Source organism: Gastrolobium bilobum, unplaced genomic scaffold (genome assembly GCF_033153095.1).
Source record: "Gastrolobium bilobum isolate Gb01-03AN ecotype WA unplaced genomic scaffold, APGP_CSIRO_Gbil_v1 utg10441, whole genome shotgun sequence".
Taxonomy (NCBI): Eukaryota; Viridiplantae; Streptophyta; class Magnoliopsida; order Fabales; family Fabaceae; genus Gastrolobium; species Gastrolobium bilobum.
Genome location: NW_026897207.1, coordinates 20,409 through 39,270, shown reverse-complemented (window position 1 = coordinate 39,270; position 18,862 = coordinate 20,409). Strand labels below are relative to the sequence as shown.

The 18,862-nt window shown below is 33.3% G+C and overlaps 3 protein-coding genes across 4 annotated transcripts; 2 read left to right on the top strand and 1 right to left on the bottom strand.

Annotated features, from left to right (window-relative positions):
* Positions 1 to 3,783: 3,783 nt before the first annotated feature.
* On the top strand, positions 3,784 to 5,795 carry LOC133304913 (peroxidase 72). The gene is made up of 4 exons (XM_061505002.1): positions 3,784 to 4,008; positions 4,191 to 4,382; positions 4,494 to 4,659; positions 5,383 to 5,795. Exons 1-4 carry the CDS (start codon positions 3,784 to 3,786, stop codon positions 5,793 to 5,795), a joined length of 996 nt encoding a protein of 331 aa, XP_061360986.1.
* Positions 5,796 to 7,539: 1,744 nt separating this feature from the next.
* LOC133304910 (uncharacterized) lies at positions 7,540 to 9,781 on the top strand. 2 transcript variants are annotated; one of them, XR_009750689.1, is made up of 3 exons: positions 7,540 to 8,318; positions 8,924 to 9,036; positions 9,417 to 9,781. XR_009750689.1 is itself a non-coding variant. In XM_061504999.1 (2 exons), exon 1 carries the CDS (start codon positions 7,712 to 7,714, stop codon positions 8,315 to 8,317), a length of 606 nt encoding a protein of 201 aa, XP_061360983.1. In that variant the 5' UTR covers positions 7,540 to 7,711; the 3' UTR covers position 8,318; positions 9,417 to 9,775. The 2 variants fall into 2 exon arrangements, 1 of the variants encoding a protein (XP_061360983.1); XM_061504999.1 differs by lacking the exon at positions 8,924 to 9,036 and having other exon boundaries at positions 9,417 to 9,775.
* Positions 9,782 to 16,098: 6,317 nt separating this feature from the next.
* LOC133304916 (protein FAR1-RELATED SEQUENCE 5-like) lies at positions 16,099 to 16,992 on the bottom strand. Its single transcript, XM_061505005.1, has one exon. It carries the CDS (start codon positions 16,990 to 16,992, stop codon positions 16,099 to 16,101), a length of 894 nt encoding a protein of 297 aa, XP_061360989.1.
* Positions 16,993 to 18,862: the final 1,870 nt, after the last annotated feature.

The following is an 18,862-nucleotide window of genomic DNA, read 5'->3' as shown; positions in this document are numbered from 1 at the left end:
CATAATGCTAAACCAAAAGATGACAACTCTAGTTGAAGAAGATTAGACTATTATCCTGGAAAAAAAAGTAGGTTACCAACCATACCTATTCCCTCACTACATTGCATCAAGACTTTCGTTCCTGGTTTTGGTCAGAGAGGGCTTAAAAATAAAAATAAAAAAAATAAAAAAAATAAAAAAAAAACTATTGTTGAAGGCTATATATAATACACCGACACTTTAACAAATTTGGATACTCCGATATTTTTCGACATTCCAACTCGAGTTGTAAAGATTCAAAAAACGGTTTGAAGGTTGCGTTACATTATGTTTTTAGTTTCAACTATTAAATTCGTTGGATTATAATTATTCTTTTAATGAGTTTAGTATAAATATTTGGGTATAGGTTATTCTGCCTACTCTTATTTTGCCTATCTCTCTTAACACCATTAGATTATAATATCATCTAATGGTGGAGATTTGCAGAATAAAATAATTTTTCTTCTTACTACCTCCCACACTCTTTCTCTCTCCTCCCCTTTCTCTCTTTCGATTTGCGTAATTTACAATCTGAATTTATATTTGAATCTAAATCCAATCAATGATTAATGACATGATAATTCTGCTGGATGGATATAATTTTCAAAATTCCTTGAATCTGATATAATTGAACACGACAGAAACCACAAAAATACAAAAAAATGAAAACCACGAAGAATCCCTTCCTTTGAATTAATCCACGATTACCCTAACGTTTCTATTTTGCTATTGAAATTTGAAATCGAATCAACTTATCTCCTTCTTTTTCTTATCTTTTTTTTTTCACCTTGAAGTGGGGAAAGGATCTCTGTTCTTTCTATGTTACGCCCAACAACATGCATACCTATATGACATCTGGATTTGTTTCTTCTTGACACCCCTTTTCAATTTTTTATGTAAATGCTCATAACAATAGCTGAGTTGGATGAATTGAGAAAAAAGCTTGCACCTTCTTTTGATGCTGAAGCGCCATTAAAGAGAGAGAGAAAGAATGAGAGGCATTGAGAAAGAGAAAGGGGTAAAAGATTTTATTTTATATAGTAAATCCCCATCATTGGATAATATTATAGTCCAACGGTATTGAAAGGGGTAGGCAAAGGTAGGCAAAATAAGAGTAGGCAGAATAACCTATTCCAAATATTTGAGATATTTTATTATTTTTGCAAAATTGAGGGGTATTATAATGTTAGTTTTATTTTATTTTAAATTATTGAATATTAAATATAATATACACTATATAAATAAAAAATATTATTTAATATCAAAATGTGTCCTAACATATCAAAATATAATATTTTTTAAAATTAATGTGTAGAAGTGTGATGTCTTGTATCCGAATACTAACATTGGTTGGAGCAAAGTTTCTAAGGTCCCGGACCAAAAATTATTTGGTGGGACTACGGTGAGGAAAGGAAGAAAAGGTTGAGGAGAGATGAAAGAGAAAAAAAATTAATTTAACTGTCAATATTTTAGTGGAAGGACCATGATCTTGGACCACGTTACAAAATTCCCATTGGTTGAAGATTTTGAAGTCAAAAAGCATTCCCACTTGATGGAGGTCGAGTAGGACAGCTGCCAACTGTATCTTTATAAGATGAAGAAAAAGTGAATCAGAGTAAAAATTTTAATAATGTATCCGCAGTGATCATGTAAGGAAGGGGGCGAACGGGTCAAAAAGCAATTCTGTTTTTATGTAGCCGACTAAACTTTGGTTCTATAAAACAACATGAATCAATCGAAGGAAAGATATGGAAGAATTGCTTCTGGGAGATTCACCGTTAATTCAAGTAATAAATTTTAGCTGGCTTGTGTACCCTTCTCACATAACCATTTTGCTAAGAAATTAAGTCAATAATTTGATAAGCTGAATGTTGAAGTCAACTAAGCAGGTGAGTCCACCTTAACTTTTTGGGACACTGTCTAATAAGACACAGAACAATACCTGCAGATTGACCGAGCTGGCGTTTCATATTGTAATAATTATCTGGAAGCATTATGGACTCTCAAGCCTCAAGCTTAGGACAAGTGAAACATCAAAACTGTAATTGGGTTGGCTGATTGAAAAGCAATTAGTCTTTGGCCTTAAGTTGTACTAAATAAAATGTACAAGCCAAGTACTTGTCTAACGAAAAGCAAATGATTGTGAATAAGAAATGACAAAGAAAGGAAATTCATACAGGTCTTGAAATAATAAGATACCAAGGGTAAGATATACTCGTATAAAACTCTTACTGCAAGAATACGGTAACAATGCTGAAGCAACCAGGTTCAATACTCATGGCCTTTTCTATGTCAAGCATGTTTACTTTATGCTAAACTTAAATTTTTGTTGTTCTGTTAGCTTAGACTTAAGCTCTAAACTATTTCCTTAACACGACTATAGGTTTAGCCGTTTAGGTGATTATGCATTCCGCGTACATTGAAAAATTCTTATCTACTCTTACAATACTAAATTAATCCAATAAAAACAATGAGTTATATTTATCTCATTCAATATAAGATAATCCATTTTTCTATACGCACATAACAAAGGTGGGTCTCACCTCTATTTTTTTTCTATCCAATCATTTGTGGATCCATCTTATAATTTTATTTTACTAACATAAGATAACTCATCTCCAACAACATAATAAAAAGATTTCGCGAAAACAATAAGTAACGGTGGCGCACTGTTTCACGCCCCCTCCCCCTTCCTAAGTTTCCAAAATCCTTACATAATTTTTATTTTTTTAATATTTCATCGACTTGTCGCTTTACGACTAATTCAATTCGGGACGGGTTCAGGATTAAGGCTTTAAATCTCTTCCAAAAGTGATATTGGGGAGGATTGAACATATGATTTATTTATTTTATTTTTTAGTTACTTAGAGAGGGTATGGTTATATTGCCTACCTATTTAATCTTGCTACTTTTTTTTTTATCACCGTTCATAAAATAATGTACCAAATCTTCTATAATATGATAGTATTTAAAGATATTTTTCATTATAACATGCCACAAAAGAGGACAATGTGATTAGGAGGTCACAAATTCAAATTTGAAAAACAATCTCTTTGTAAAAAATATAAGTTTAAAGTCGTAAACAATTAACCCACGTTACTACCTCGCAAATTGGGAAGTCTTGTTGATCATAATTTGTTCTTTATCATGTCATTAAACATAAATGCATAGCATCATATTAAATTTAGGGTTAAGCTAACGTTGTGTAACATGAAAAAAACAAAATTTTCCTGCTGAAACAAAACAATCACGGGACCTACATTTTTATAAAAAAATTAGAATTAAAATAGAAAACACGGAAATCGATCTTTCAGCTGGACAAGTTTTTGTTTTGCTGTAACATTATATTCATTTATCCCTTAAATTTATGGTTAAGCATCCGTTTACAAGTTTTTTTTTATAAATTACACTAAATATTTTTTAAACAAAAAATTTGTAAATATAACCTTCTCCTAAATTTATATTATATAAATTTAGATAATATCTGAACCATTCAAACTAGGTAAATATTTTTATAAGAAAGCTACTAACTCCATTCTTCTCTTCCTCTTTTATATGGATTTGAAAATTAGATAGCTACCAACTCCAACTTTTTTTATTCCTTCTCCATGCTCCTTCTCTCTCATGCAATAACTTTTTTCCGCCAAATTCTTCACTATAAATACAATTCCCCATATCACCACTCATGCAATCGAGTTTGAATACTCATCTTCATCTACTCTTCAATATTTCTTGTTCTTTGAAGTGATATTGAAAGAAAAAACAATGGCCAATTCTATTAGCTTTCTCTTGCTTCTTTCTTTACTAGCCTTTGCTCCCTTCTGTCTTTGTAGCAAGAAATTTGGGGGTTACCTTTATCCACAATTTTATGACTATTCATGCCCACAAGCTCAGGAGATTGTCAAGTCCATCCTTGCCAAGGCTGTTGAAAAGGAACCCCGCATGGCTGCTTCAATTCTGAGACTTCATTTCCATGATTGTTTTGTCAAGGTATCTATCTTTCTATGTCATGATAACAAGCTCATTAACTTAGTGATCTAAGTAAACAAAAACAAACTAGTTATTAGTATTTTCATGACTATATGATATTAGTCTTATTGGTAAATAACTAAACAAAGTATTATTATACCTTATTTCTTTTTTAAATGCATAATTCCAAATTGATGTTGCAGGGTTGTGATGCTTCATTGTTCTTAGATAGTAGTGGAAACATTATCAGTGAGAAGGGGTCAAATCCCAACCGAAATTCAGCTCGAGGATTTGAAGTCATTGATGAAATTAAATCTGCATTAGAGAAAGAATGCCCTTATACTGTGTCTTGTGCTGACATTTTGGCTCTAGCTGCCAGAGATTCAACTGTTCTTGTAAGTATTTCCTTTTTCTTTGAACTCCTATACCCTTAATCTTTCACTAGTCACTACCAAGATTTACATTGTCATTTACCAAGCCTAATTTACTATCCCTTTTATGCACAGACTGGGGGACCAAACTGGGAAGTACCTTTAGGCAGAAGGGACTCTCTAGGTGCAAGCTTAAGTGGCTCCAACAACAACATTCCTGCCCCAAACAACACATTCCAGACAATCCTAACTAAATTCAATCTTCAAGGGCTTGACATTGTTGATCTAGTTGCTCTATCTGGTAGACTTCATAAACTTATCTGTTTCTAGTCTTTTGTATTCAGAAACATAATTGATTTATGGGCAGAATTTTATTGGCTTGTTCATCCATTATATATCAAACTCATATTGTCACCGAAGCGAGTCTTGAAACACCAATAAGGTTGCTCCTTTTTATCGGAAGGTCACATATTTGAGTCTAGGAGATAGTCTTTGTTAAAGAATAATATAAATCATTAAAAAGGCCCTCACCCAACAGCTTAAACTTTTGGATTGAATTGGTTCTTTATATGTTATCAGAGCCTCGATGTCACGAATTCGATTCTCATCACCCTCATTTAATTCATAATTAATTAAGTCTTGTGGGTGTTTCTTAGCATAGATAGGTGGATCTGTGCATTGTTCACCATTCAAGTCCAGTGAGCTCTCGTGTGAGGGGGCGTGTTAGAGAATAGTATAAACCATTAAAAAAACCATCATCCAACAATTTAAACTTTTGGATTGAATTGATTCTTTACGGCCTCTTTTCAAAAATATAAGGTTAATGATGCATATAATGAACCTTCACCTTTACCTTTGTTAGTCGAGAAGCCTCGTGCATCGAGGTTTATCCTTTACCCCTTTTTGTAATGCACCAACTTGAGTCAAAGTTATCCCAATTTCTTTCTTTTTATAAATTTTTGAGTACCATTTGCATTTTAGTATTTCATAGCTGAATCCTAAACAATTTTTGTTTTTACTATAGGGAGCCACACTGTAGGAGATTCAAGGTGCACCAGCTTCAGGCAAAGACTCTACAACCAATCTGGGAATGGCATTGGAGACTACACTCTTGATCAATACTATGCTACTGAATTGCGCACTCGGTGTCCAAGATCTGGAGGAGATCAGAATCTGTTTTTTCTAGACTTTGCCACCCCAACAATATTTGACAATAGCTACTTCAAGAACCTTTTGGCTTATAAGGGTCTGTTAAACTCTGATGAAGTTCTCTTCACAAAGAATCCAGAATCAGCAGAATTAGTGAAGTTGTATGCTGAAAGAAACGATATTTTCTTTGAACAATTCGCCAAGTCCATGATCAAGATGGGAAACATATCTCCTTTGACTGGTTCAATGGGAGAGATCAGAAAGAACTGCCGCAAGATTAACACTTGATGAAGCAATATCATTGCCATATATATAAAGCCATCTGTAAAAGTTGCACCTGCATTTTATTTATGTTTCTTTTGTTTATCCCCAAAATAAAAAATCTGTTCTTTTCTATGATGAGTTGATAATGAAGCCATTGCCAGTGTAACAGTGTGTCCACTGGTGGCGTTTAGGCTTTAGATAACATTATTGTGTGTTTTTCATGAAATTTATGTAAGTTCCCATATACTTATAAAAAAATGATTATTTGTCGTCACTCCACATTTTGAGAAACAAAATGAAACTACCACATTATAATCAAACTAACCCAACCAGGCATATAATCTTTTTATTAAAAATAATATTTTAAAAAATATATATTATTACAAGGTGAGGATTATTTTGTAGAGTAAGGATATTCTAACTACCAAAAATTCTTACTACTAACTTACTACCCATCACATTACCATTGGATCAAAGAGAGAGAATGTTAAAAAGTTTTTGAAGAGAGAGAAAATATTAATCTAATAGTGATTAGATAGGTAGTAAGTTGGTGGTGTAAAATTTTGGTAGTGAGAATATCCCTCCTCTATTTTATATAATAAGTGTAAGTTACATTCTCTAATTTTTTTAGTTATATAAATCATTGGATACAAATGCATCAATGACCAATAATGAATGTAAGAATAATCTTCCCCATTATTTTTAGTTACATTCTCTACTTTTTTTCTCTTCCAGACACAAAATAAAAGTGTGGGTTCCATTTTTATTTTTTTTTCTCTTCTCTTTTCAGTGGACCCCACCTTTGTAGTGTGTCTGCGGGAGAATTTTTTTTCCTCTTGTAACAGGAGAAATCTATATCCCATAATTATATTGTCAACTTTTTTATTGATTTTATGTTATATGACCCAAAATTCTCAAAAAGGAAAAATATTACTGCTTTTATTGCAGAAAAAATTTCTCTGTCACACTCACATAAAAATAAGTGGGTCTCACTAATCTTTTCTCTCTTTTCTTTTTGCAACGAGATCACTCACTTTTATGTAAGTGTGGCGGAATTTTTTTTTCTGCAGCACAAACATTAAACCCTAACTTATATACATTTGCATAAGATATCTTTTTAAATTTACTTATCATTATACAGTTTAACCATAGCCATTGTCTCATTGTTTAGCACAATAAATAGAGACAGAGTTCTACCACACAACACCTTTCTATTCAGTAAGAATTATGTTATATTTCAGAATGCATAATAATATGTATTTTTCTTATACTAATCATAATCAGACCACCTTTTATGGGCATGTTGCCTCACTAAAGGCTTAAGAGTATTTTGTTTCACATAATACCAAATAGTACATTGAGTTGCATCGACTAATAATGCTGCTTCTTGAAGTTTTACAAAATGATTTCAAAATTAGTTTACATTGATTAAAAAAAATGCAACATAAATAGAATAAAGAAAGGAATATGTTTTAGATTTCAAATCATGTAATAATGAATGAAAAAGTTTGGTAACACTGAAAATTATTTTATGCATCTCAATAAAATTCCTTATTCAATAATAATAATTGTGTAATTTTGTTTTTAATAAATATATTTTAACAGGGTAGATGGTTAATGTTTAATTAGGATAGGTACTACACATTGTAATTGTATACACAAGCAGGCCTGAAAGGCTGGCCCAATGGAACCAAATCGGCCCACACCACTGGGAACTTCTTCCATTAGTTTCATTTCAGCATGAACGGAGGGGCAAAAGCGTAAAATTAATCAGCGTCATCTTCGTGTAGGGTTTATGGCCGAAACACCAGATTCCGACACTCAGTCTCTGAAAATTTTACACTCTAACTAATTTCTGCATTTTTGATTCAATTCAATGCAATGATGAAAAACAGAAATCACGAGTAGCTTCGTTTCTTCCACCACCATCACCGTCAGCAATGAGGTATTTGCGGTTGATTCACCTGTCACATCTCCGTAAAACCCTAACCCAAAACCCTAACTTCACTTCTCCACCGATTTCAAGACCCTACGTCTTACCCAATCATTGGTCAAACTCAAAAACCATATCTCGTTATGTTTTCGCGCATGATTACAGCAGTGATTCGCAGCAAGATTCGAAGGTTGCTGCGATTGTCGACGAGCTCATGGGCTTGACGCTGCTGGAAGTGATGGATCTCGTCGAAGTGATGCGCGAGAAGAAGGGCATCAATGAGCTTCCGATCATGATGCTGATGGTGCCAGGAATGGGGGTTGCAGGGTTGAGGGGTTTGCCGAAGGGTGTTCCGAAGGGCGGAGTCGGTGGCGGAGAAGAAGAGAAGAAGGCTGAGAAGACGGCGTTTGATGTGAAGCTTGATGCTTTTGATGCTGCATCGAAGATCAAGGTCATCAAGGAAGTGAGAACGTTTACCAGCTTGGGGTTGAAGGAGGCCAAGGATTTGGTTGAGAAAGTGCCCACCCTTTTGAAGAAAGGTGTGACCAAGGAGGAGGCAGAGACTATTATTGCCAAGATGAAGGAGGTTGGCGGGAAAGCCTCAATGGAATAAGGTACAGAACGTTGCTGGTTACTGAGTTATTCACTTTGGTAATGTGAGATGCTATGCTTTGTATAGAATGTGCTTAAGAGTGTGTTTTATCTGTTTTTCATGGCATAAAAGAGTCCGCGTCACTCAATTCTTTCTACCGTGCTTCAACATTTGATCTAAAGGAAAAAGGGGTTGCATTGCAAGAGCAATATGTAATAAGGAATTAGGAAGTATTTAGCTTGTAAAATTAAGGAAGAATTTTTGGTATTAATACCATAGCAACGATATCATATAAGCTGGCTGCAAACTATTATTTTAAATTAAATCAACAGTTAGTTGGTGAAATTGTTGCTTGTGTTAACTGAGTTGTCTTCTTAGGTATTTGTCACTTACCCTTGTTAGCCCCAAGTAGACGTGTTTAATTGAACAATAGGAGTCTCAGAAGGGAGATCTTACTCAAGTTTTGTCAGTTACATACATCCATTGACCGAGGTTTAGGATACTCAATTTCTATCTGTATAGGAATAAATAATTTGAAAGTAACATGAAGAATTGTGCTCGTTATTCCTTGGATGAGGATTGTGGCTGCTTTTTAATGTAGTGAGTTATACACATGGCCATTTGTAGGGGAGGAAAGGAAAAGAAGTTTTGGGTGCAGCACTTTCCTAACGACAACCCAAGTTTGAAGCTCTTAGGTTCGGTTGGATTAAATTATCCTTCCTTTAGACAAATTACTGTGGGTGAGCAAATCCTAACCATTGTCTATTTTTTTTATTTCTGTATATTTTTTTTTAATGTTGAACAAATGGTGGGGATTTTACTTTAGACTAGAGATAAGGTTGAAGTGTTGGATAGTTGGAGTTCTTCATTAAAATTGTTAATTGACAGTTATTATTTGCTAGCAATGAGTTCTATGTGGAAAACTGTGACACCATAAAGTTAGATGTCAAGTTACCACATGACAGACAAAAGCATCTCATGCTTTATGTGTGCATATGCATGTCCTGATAATGGGGAATAGAGCTATACTATGTACATGTAATGTAAAGCCACTATAAAGGTTTTTGGCAATCTAAATTTCTTATTAGTAATTAGTATTTTAATATTTGAACTTGTCCAGGGAAAGGAGAGGATGAAGAGCAAGACATGGTGTAAAGTTTTTTCATTGGGATCAAGTGTAACAGCTAGTGCCTCACACTCAAGTTCTCATCGCCAGGTGATGGAAGTCAATGAAGGTCTTGTCATAAGGCAAAGGTTTTATACGTTATTGTATTTGAAAACTTTGCTGAGTACATTATGCTTTTACCTCCCTGCCTTTTTCATAGTTATTTCTCCCTTGTATCAGGCTCTTTTTGACTTTGAATTTTCTTGATCATTTCTTAACCAATGTTGTAGAATTGGATGATGACGGTGTAATAAATTTTGAACTGACGTTCACATGCTATATTTGCTGGTAAAGTTTTAGACCCAACTAGTTGTCAATCGAACTACCATGACCAAGCAATCATGTGTCATGGACAACTAGAATTGTAGTTACACCCTCGATTGCTGACTCCTCTCTACCTTCTTTTGGCTGTGTACAGTTTGTTGTATTTGCCTTTACTTTCTTATCATTGTTTATGGTCTTGATATATCCCTTCCAGCGGTTTCCTCTGGTGCAAATGTATTCATGTGCCGTGGATCACGATTCACGAGATATACTCTTGAAGGAAACTTCCTCCAGAAATATTGGGAGTTTTTCTTTCTTCATGTTGCAAATCATTTCCTGATAAAGCGTGATCAAGTGCGGTTGCAGATCTTGGTTTACCAATATGATTTTTTGCATTTGGCCTTTACTAATCTTAATTTTAAGCATCCATTTAAATATTTTAAATTCCGGATTTTGCATTTAGATGGAAGTAAAGCACTGTGGGAAGGGAAGGAAGAAATAAGGTTAAATAAAATATGGTCTCGATAAAATAACCAATGTTTTTATAGTAGTCTTTGTTTATTTGAAAAAATTTCAAACCATAATATGAACACTAATTGTCAGAAACACGTCCTTATGTCCCATGGCCGTTAGGTGCGAAATTGCTCATTGACATTGAGTGAAGTCTTAACCAAACGATGACTTCGTGTAGACTAGAACTGACTGTAAAACAAGAATTGAAGTCAAGCATATTAATGGAAAATATCAAATACACGGCTTTGTTGAGGAACTTAATCATATTCTTCACCTCGTTGAAACAAATCATGTTCTCATATCAACGTAATTTGTTTCCAGTCCAAGCATATGAGATTTTGATTAAGTAGGAGCCATTGGATTATTCTGTACACTCACTTGATCATGCAATGCCAAGTGAGATGCATCTAAATCACGTAAATGACATTTAAAAAATTCCAAAATCAAAGTAAGTTATTATTTAATTATTTAGACAATAATTATATATTTTTATGTTTATTTAATGTGGTGAAAAGTATATCCTCTACATATTAGGATATTGTAGTAAGTTACACTCTCAATCTATTGGTAAACATAATATAATTTATTTTGGTCTTCAAAAAACTTTATAAATTTTTTACATATGATTAAAGAAAGTTAACAAGAAAAAAATTAACAACCAAACGAGTTTTTTATTTTATTTTAAAAACATACTCATAGCACAAAATTATCAAGTAATTTTTATTTTTATTTTTTAACTTTCAAAAATCTTTTTAAAATAAGTTTATCAAACAGATTTTATTTTTGTTCTTTTATTCTTAAAATCAGTTTTTATATATTTGAAAAAAAATAATTAAAAGTATAGGAGCATTGCATTTTGATTTCTTGGCTTAGCTGTTTATTGCAAAAAATCATAGCTGCGGCCACGATGCATTATGATTTTTTGCTCATCTCTCTGGATTTCGGGTACTGTAGAGGATATACTTTTTACATCACATTAAATAAACATAAAAATATATAATTATGTCATATATATATATATATATATATATATATATATATATATATATATATATATATATATCATTTCTGCGGTCGCTTTACGTACAACAACGACAGGTGTATTGGTTATGATTCCTCATATTTAATGCTTTCATACTTTGTATGATTATGATTCCCCGCATTTAATGCTTTCAAGTATATATATGGCAAATATTTGATTGTTGTATGTGCAATAGCTGCAAAAATGTAAAAGACGTAAGTACCAAAAAACTTATATATATAGGGAAAATATATTGTAACAACCAATTAGTGTTACTACCAATGTTACTACTAATCAATTTAACCGTTAGATCAACATAATATTTATTTTCATCTTTGTATGATTATGATTTTCCATATTTAATGTGAAAACATTAAATATGAGAAATCATAACCAAGTTAAAAATAAATATTAAATATTAAATGTGAGGAATCATAATCATACATAGATAAAAATGAATATAACCGTTAGATCAACATAATCGATCTAACGGTAAAATTGATTGGTAGTAACACTAATTGGTTGTTACAATATCTTTTCCATATATATAAGTTTTGGGGCTTTATATATATAATGTTACAAAAAAGTAAAACGCGGTCCTGGAAGTGATAACGACATCGTTTTATTTACTTGCTTCTTTTTATTTACTTGCTTCCCTTTTTATTTGTTTCTGAAAAGAGTTAAAAGACGAATGCAGAGTGGAATTTGGTGGGAATGGAAGAAAGTGAGAGTGAAGCATTTTTCGATTCGCATAATCTAAGACCGCAACTCTTCCTTAACGAAGTTCCTAACACCTTCGACGATGTCGTCAACGAAGCTCGATTTCTTCTACCTGTAAAACTAATCACCCCCTTTCGCCTCTTCTTTTTCTTCTTTTTAAATTCCATTACTTAGTGTTCGTACATCGACCGAGGTGAACTCCGAAGGCACACAAAGGTTCGAAGATCTGAGAAAGGTTAATCTATTTTTTTTTTGTATTCAACACGTTTTCTCTACTAAATAATTAGGGTTAGGGGGAGTAATTATAATAATTGAAGTTGATAATTTGCGTTAACTGCTCTGCATAATTGTTTGGGAAAAGTACTCACTTCATCCCTTTTTTGCTGTTCCACAAGTTTTTCATATGCCAAATTCGAATTGGTTCTTGATTATGGTTTTTTTTTTTTGGTAATCTCTTGATTATGGTTTTTGGTGACGCACCGTGAAACAAATGCCTCCTTAGAAACTACTTCTGCTTCAAATTTGGGGAAAAAAATAATACTTTCTCTCTCCTTCATTAATTAATTAAGGACTAAATTTTATATAGGAAAAAAATTCGAATTTGTCTAAATTACATGTTAAGGACTAAATTTAGATACTTTAGTGTATGTCAATTACATGTTATGCATACCTACAACACCTTCTTAGCATGTAGGTTTCTGCTTATGCATGTGTATTCTCTCATTTTTTGCTATCAGTATATCTTTTAGCTTTTTTTTTTTTTAAACAATCTTTTAGCTTTTGTATAAATGGCATATCACTGCCATCTGTTATGTTATATCTGTCAATACAGAAACACCTGTTCTCTAGGGAAGGAAGGATTTCTATTTGTGAGCATGAAAAAAATATAAAATAAAGTATCACTCTAAGTAAAGGGGTAGAATATTTGTAAAGCTGTTTTCCTCAATTATATGTTACCTTGTGGTTTTTGGTGTCATGTGCAATATCCTATAACTATTTGCCTTACGTGTGATTCCAAACAAATAGGATATGAATTCAAAATTAAACTTTGAGTTTTGTTATGAACTAAAGCTTTATCCTACCTGTTTATCTTATATAATTAGATCAATTTACTTTGTGATTTTATATGTGACATCTGAAATTGTCTAGCTATGAAATTTCCAGAAAGCCTTGTTAAGAGCATAAAATGAAGGAGATCATTGGGAGTGGAATCTTTGCTGCTAATGGAGAAAATGGCACTACAGAAGTTGACGGTGTCAAAACTCCCCCCAAATTCAACATGGCTATGCATGTACTAGGTGGATATCTATGGTCTATGGTCTGGAATTGTTATAAACATGGATCTTTACAGGTTGTATTGATTTGTGTTTTTCAATGGGTCTCTCCTAACTTGTATTATGATTTTTTATTGTTTAAAATTCGTAGCAAGCGCTTGCAGGAATAAGTCACTGGAAAGAGAAGATTCTAAGATAAAGAAACAAAAAAATTGTGGACATCATAATTTGAGAAACTTGAGATGTACTTCTCGAATACAAATTGTGAGGGTATTTCACCACACAAAAAAATGTACTGCAAGAAATCTATGTGCGTACTGCATTAAGAGTATGGGTTGTTTTACCTAGCATCTATGTGATTAATCTTTGTTCATTTTAAGTTTTAAAGTTGCTTGTTTGACCTTGGTTTTTGGACTGATGGAGAAAATCCATGCATTAAGCATATGAATGAGTTTTTATATAGCATCTGTATGCTAAATCTTAGTGCCTTTTAAATAACAAAGTTGCTTTTGACCTTGATTTACAGATTGATGGAGATCAGACACTATTAAGTCCACTGAGCAACCAGTTTTGAAGAAAGCAAAGAAGATGAAGGACCAGAAATACTCTGATGATGAGATGCGAGGGAGTTTCTAATTATTGCGGTACAATTGACAAAACACACATACTGAGGAACCAGTTATGAAGACAACATGGTTTTACTTGATTATAGAGTAGTGGATGATGATTGTCAATTTTGGATCATCAACCAAAGTTTTCATAGATGATTTAAAAACTTGTAATTATTTGATGCCTTTTTTGGGGTAAACAAATAGATGAAGCCAATTGTTACTTGATATGTATAATGACTTTTGTAATTGTATTACGCTGTTACTCATTTTGAGCATAATTGATAGCAATTTCAGTTTGAGTAATTACAATTTGAGCAACTCCATTCATTTCTAACTTTGATATATTACACTTGCTGAATGCATTGAAGTTTTTTGTACAAATCAAAAATCAGCAGGTTACTTTACATTTGATCAAAGTCCCAAAAAAAGCATAATCCTTTACACTTGATCACAGTGATTGATGATCACAAATTTTTTTTCCATATACATATGAAACCCACAGTGCTTCTAGTATTTACTTCGCCAACCAACAGTGCTCTACAAAAAGATTGCGAAATTCTGGTATTAACTTGTCCACATACAAATGAAACCAGTAATGCCCCAAAAAATTTCCTGAAAAATAGATTGAAATGTTAAAGTTAAAAATATAATCATGAAAACCCTTCACTAAAAACAACTTCTTACCAAAATAAAACCATGAAAATATGTGCAATCGTTACTATTCTTTTTGCTTCTCTCTTGCAACTTCCATCTACAAATGAAACTTCACAAATTTTTCATCAAGTTTAAAGAGAAAATCTTAAACATAAATAGCGATTTAAAAAATGAGTACCTTTAGCATCTGACAACCTGTTTTATTATGACCCTTCCCTTGACAATAACTGCAGGTTTTTTTGTTGTTTTGTCAACAACTCCATGCTTGATTTTATTCGTGAAGCAAGCTTTGGACGCCCTTTGGTTTTGACTGGTTGAGTGGGATCATGAACATCATTAATCAGTGAAGCTTGTGGAATCATTTGGGTAATTAGTTCATCTTCACCTCTTTTTCATTTTCTTTCCAACTGTTGTTGCAGAAATTCAGCAACTATAGCATCAAACCTTTTAATCTCAAAAATAGAATCTCTTGCCTCAGAAATAGCCATAGTGCACTTTGAATGAATCGACCAAAAAGACAATGCACTAATTTCATTAGGATTTGTTTCCTCATGAATGAATACAAGGTTTCCAGCCTTATAGCTTGCATTCATGGTCCATCTAGACAAGATATATTTTTCGGGAAGGGTCATTACTTGTTTCTTCTTCATAATGTATAGAATATGTTTACACAAAATCCCCATAGTCTCAAACTTTGCACACGAACATTGAGCTGTGAAGCTTTCTGTCAAATGGAACTTGACAATTTCCCACCATTCTTTATCAACTTCAGGAGACCCCACCCGATATATGATAAGGTTTTCCTATGTTGCAATTTTTTCATGAAAATAATCAAGTATGGCAGCCTTCCACTCTTTTTTGAAAATTTCAAACAATTTTCTTGTGTACCGTTCTCCAGCTATTGCTTCAATAGGATGATTGATCTCCAAAACTGCTTTTGTATTTCTAGTTTTGGAAATCCTCATCTTCCTCCGCATCCCTCCTAGATTTGATTTCTTTGTCATATTGAATAACAGAATCATTTAACATTGTGTTAGAGTTAACATATCCATTAAAAAATGCATTGATGCTCTCACTTTGGCCACTTGTGGTCATTCTCGCAAAAAATGTATCTTTCAAGTATGGCTTTGCCCAATGATGACGTGAAACATACATGTTAGCCAACCAACTATTTGTTTTAATATCATATTTAGAATTCAATACTTCCCATTTGCCTTCAAACTCATCAATGTTTCGACTTTTATACCACGCACAGAAGTCAACATCAAAACTATCCTTAAATTGTGCACGTAGTGCTTGACTATGCTCCATAACATGTTTCTTTATATGCCAAGCACAAAAACGATGTCGTGCTCCTGGAAATATCTTGGCAATTGCTTTTCCCATAGCTTTATCTTGATCAGCGATAATAGCAACAGGAGACTTGTCAAACATACACGTCTAAAATTGTTCAAATAACCACATAAATGTTTCCTCCGTTTCATCTTCTAACAAAGCGGCAACAAATAAAATAGTCTGCCCATGGTGATTAACCCCCACAAAAGGAGCAAAAGGAAACTTGAACTTGTTTGTTCTGTAAGTCACATCAAAGACAAGGACTTCAAATGAGCATATGCAGCTCTTGACCTACCATTTGCCCATAATACGCTTCTTAAAGTTCCATCTTCTTCCAAATCCATATCAAAATAAAAAGCTCCATCAACCATGGACTTCTTTTGAAAGTGTTTGATGATGCCCTGACATTCTCGCCCCACATTATTCTTTCGCTGGCTATATATAATACTATTGATTTGAACGGAAGTAAGATTAACCTCTTTGTTCATAGCGCTCACAACCTTTGAGATTTTCGAAGATGTTAAACCCTCTTGATAAAGCTTAGAAACAACAGATTTTGTCAAGTCTGAGCGTCTCAATTCATTCTGAGAAAGAAACTTCTTCACCTTTGTTGGAGTGTTAATCAATGGATGATTGTGTATATCATTGAACTTCTCCACTTTCCATAGGCCATCCACCAACTTTACTTGTAACATTGCCATACAATTAATCCTTGTATCCCTTTGCCTTTTGACATTGTCAACATCAGCTCTTTTATCATGTTGTCTCTTGACACCTTGCTTCGAGCACACATAATTCCACCTATATATTTGTTTTGTAATTAACCTCTTATTATGGTATTGCTTGCGTATTTCAAACCCCTTGCCTTTTGCGTAAGCATTATAAAATGCATAAGCTTCTTCTGATGTCTCAAAAACTCTAGTTAAAATAGGGGCCTTGCTTAATTCGGTATCAACATCTCCCGTAATTGCATGTGCATTGTCTTCCCCACATTCACCATCTTTGTTTGCCATGATTTCACTAAGATCATCTTCTCCAAATTCATCCGCGTCTTTTTCCAAATCAACAATATCATCTACACATACTAAACTTTCACTCATGTCAATATCTTCAATAGTTACAATTTGAGAGTGATCCATCATGAAGAAAAATTTTAAATATGCAAAGAATTATAGATCAAGAGTTACCTTGAATTTGATGCATGAAAAATTGTAAATTCTATACTTTTGTTGTAGGTATGCATAACATGTAATTGACAGACACTAAAGTATCTAATTTGACTACTAAATTATCTAAAATTTGAAATCAGCTATGTTTCCAAAAGACAAAAAACAATAAGAACAAGTAAGAGAACAAGCAAGGAAGGATGGTATAATGTTAGAGTAATTCATCCAAGTTCAACAACTCAGCTGTCCATTTGACCTATTATTCACTATGGTATAGATAAGCAAGGACCACTAGAGAGCATATCATAGAAAAAAGGAACTGAATTTTTTTTCGTTAGCCCAAAGATAAAACATTAAAAACATTACACACACAGATTTTGATTGAATTGTGAAAAAAAAAAACGAAAATGAGAGAACAAAATGAAATATCAAGAATCACCATAAGTTAAGGACTTTGAAAATTATAGGTTTCAAAAAGAAAGAAAAAAAACGAAAAATAATTTCAAGGTAAAATAAAATAAAATGGTATAACAACTTCATTGTAACCAGGCTAATCAGCAATGAATAACTACCATGGTTTAAAAAATATATCAAGAAGTTGATTGGTTTCACATGAAGAGGGCACAATAAATCTTACAGTTTGTTTAAGCTCTCCACCTCTTCATCAGCAAGCTCTTAATCTGGTTTCGCTTCCATGACCCTTATGTGGTGATTACAAAATTTATTTCAGCATCAACTCACTAAATGCAGGACACCAAAGAAAAAAATGAGATTCAGTGATGAACTTACATTGAGACTTTGCAAGATTATAAGATTTTCTAGTTGTGGGGGAGTGGTGGTGCTACACGGTGGAGCGCGAGAAACTGTGGCTTGTCTTCCTGCGTAAATAAGAAAGGAAAAAAAAATAAAGGCAAGCAAGTAAATAAAAAGAAGAAGAAAGGAGAGTGAAAACGATCCCTGAAAAATACGAACACTAAGTAATGGAATTTAAAAAGAAGAAAAAGAAGAGGCGAAAGGGGGTGATTAGTGTTACAGGTAAAAGTGACGACATCGTCGAAGGTGTTGGGAACTTCATTAAGGAAGAGTTGCGGTATCAGATTATGCGAATCAAAAAATGATTCACTCTCACTTCCTTCCATTCCCACCAAATTCCACTCTGCATTCGCCTTTTAACTCTTTTCAGAAACAAATAAAAAGGGAAGCAAGTAAATAAAAAGAAGCAAGTACATAAAACGATGTCGTTATCACTTGCAGGACCGCGTTTTACTTTTCTGTAACATTATATATATAAAACTCTAAGTTTTTTGGTACTTATTTTAGGGGATTTAGATGAATATGAAGAATATAACTGGGGATATGCCGTGATGACATATCTGTATCGCGAATTATGCCGCACCACCAAAGTGTTTATGCGTTGCTATATGTATGTAGCCTTACCATCACATATTTAAATCATAATCACAAGGAATGAATCAGGTAACAAAAGTAGCTGCCAGCTACCAAAACCTCGGAACACTTGATTTAATCTCTATTCCTTGGTTATAGCATCATAGATTAAAAAACAATAGAGAGTTGAAAGGTCAACAAACCATAAACAAGATGAAAAAGACCAAGCAGAAATTGCAAATTAATGAACAAACAAGTAAATGCTTCAAGCATTTAACCAAACAGATCATGGGCAAGTTTACAAAGGAACTCAAGGCACACTCGCCTGTTCCCTAGCCCCAAAACAAACTTTAAAACAGAATACGAAAATTACGTTAAGGCCGAAATTCAAAGAGCTAAACAAAATCACAATAGCATCAAGGAAAATAATTGGCATATGTCGACTATGAAGCAAGCA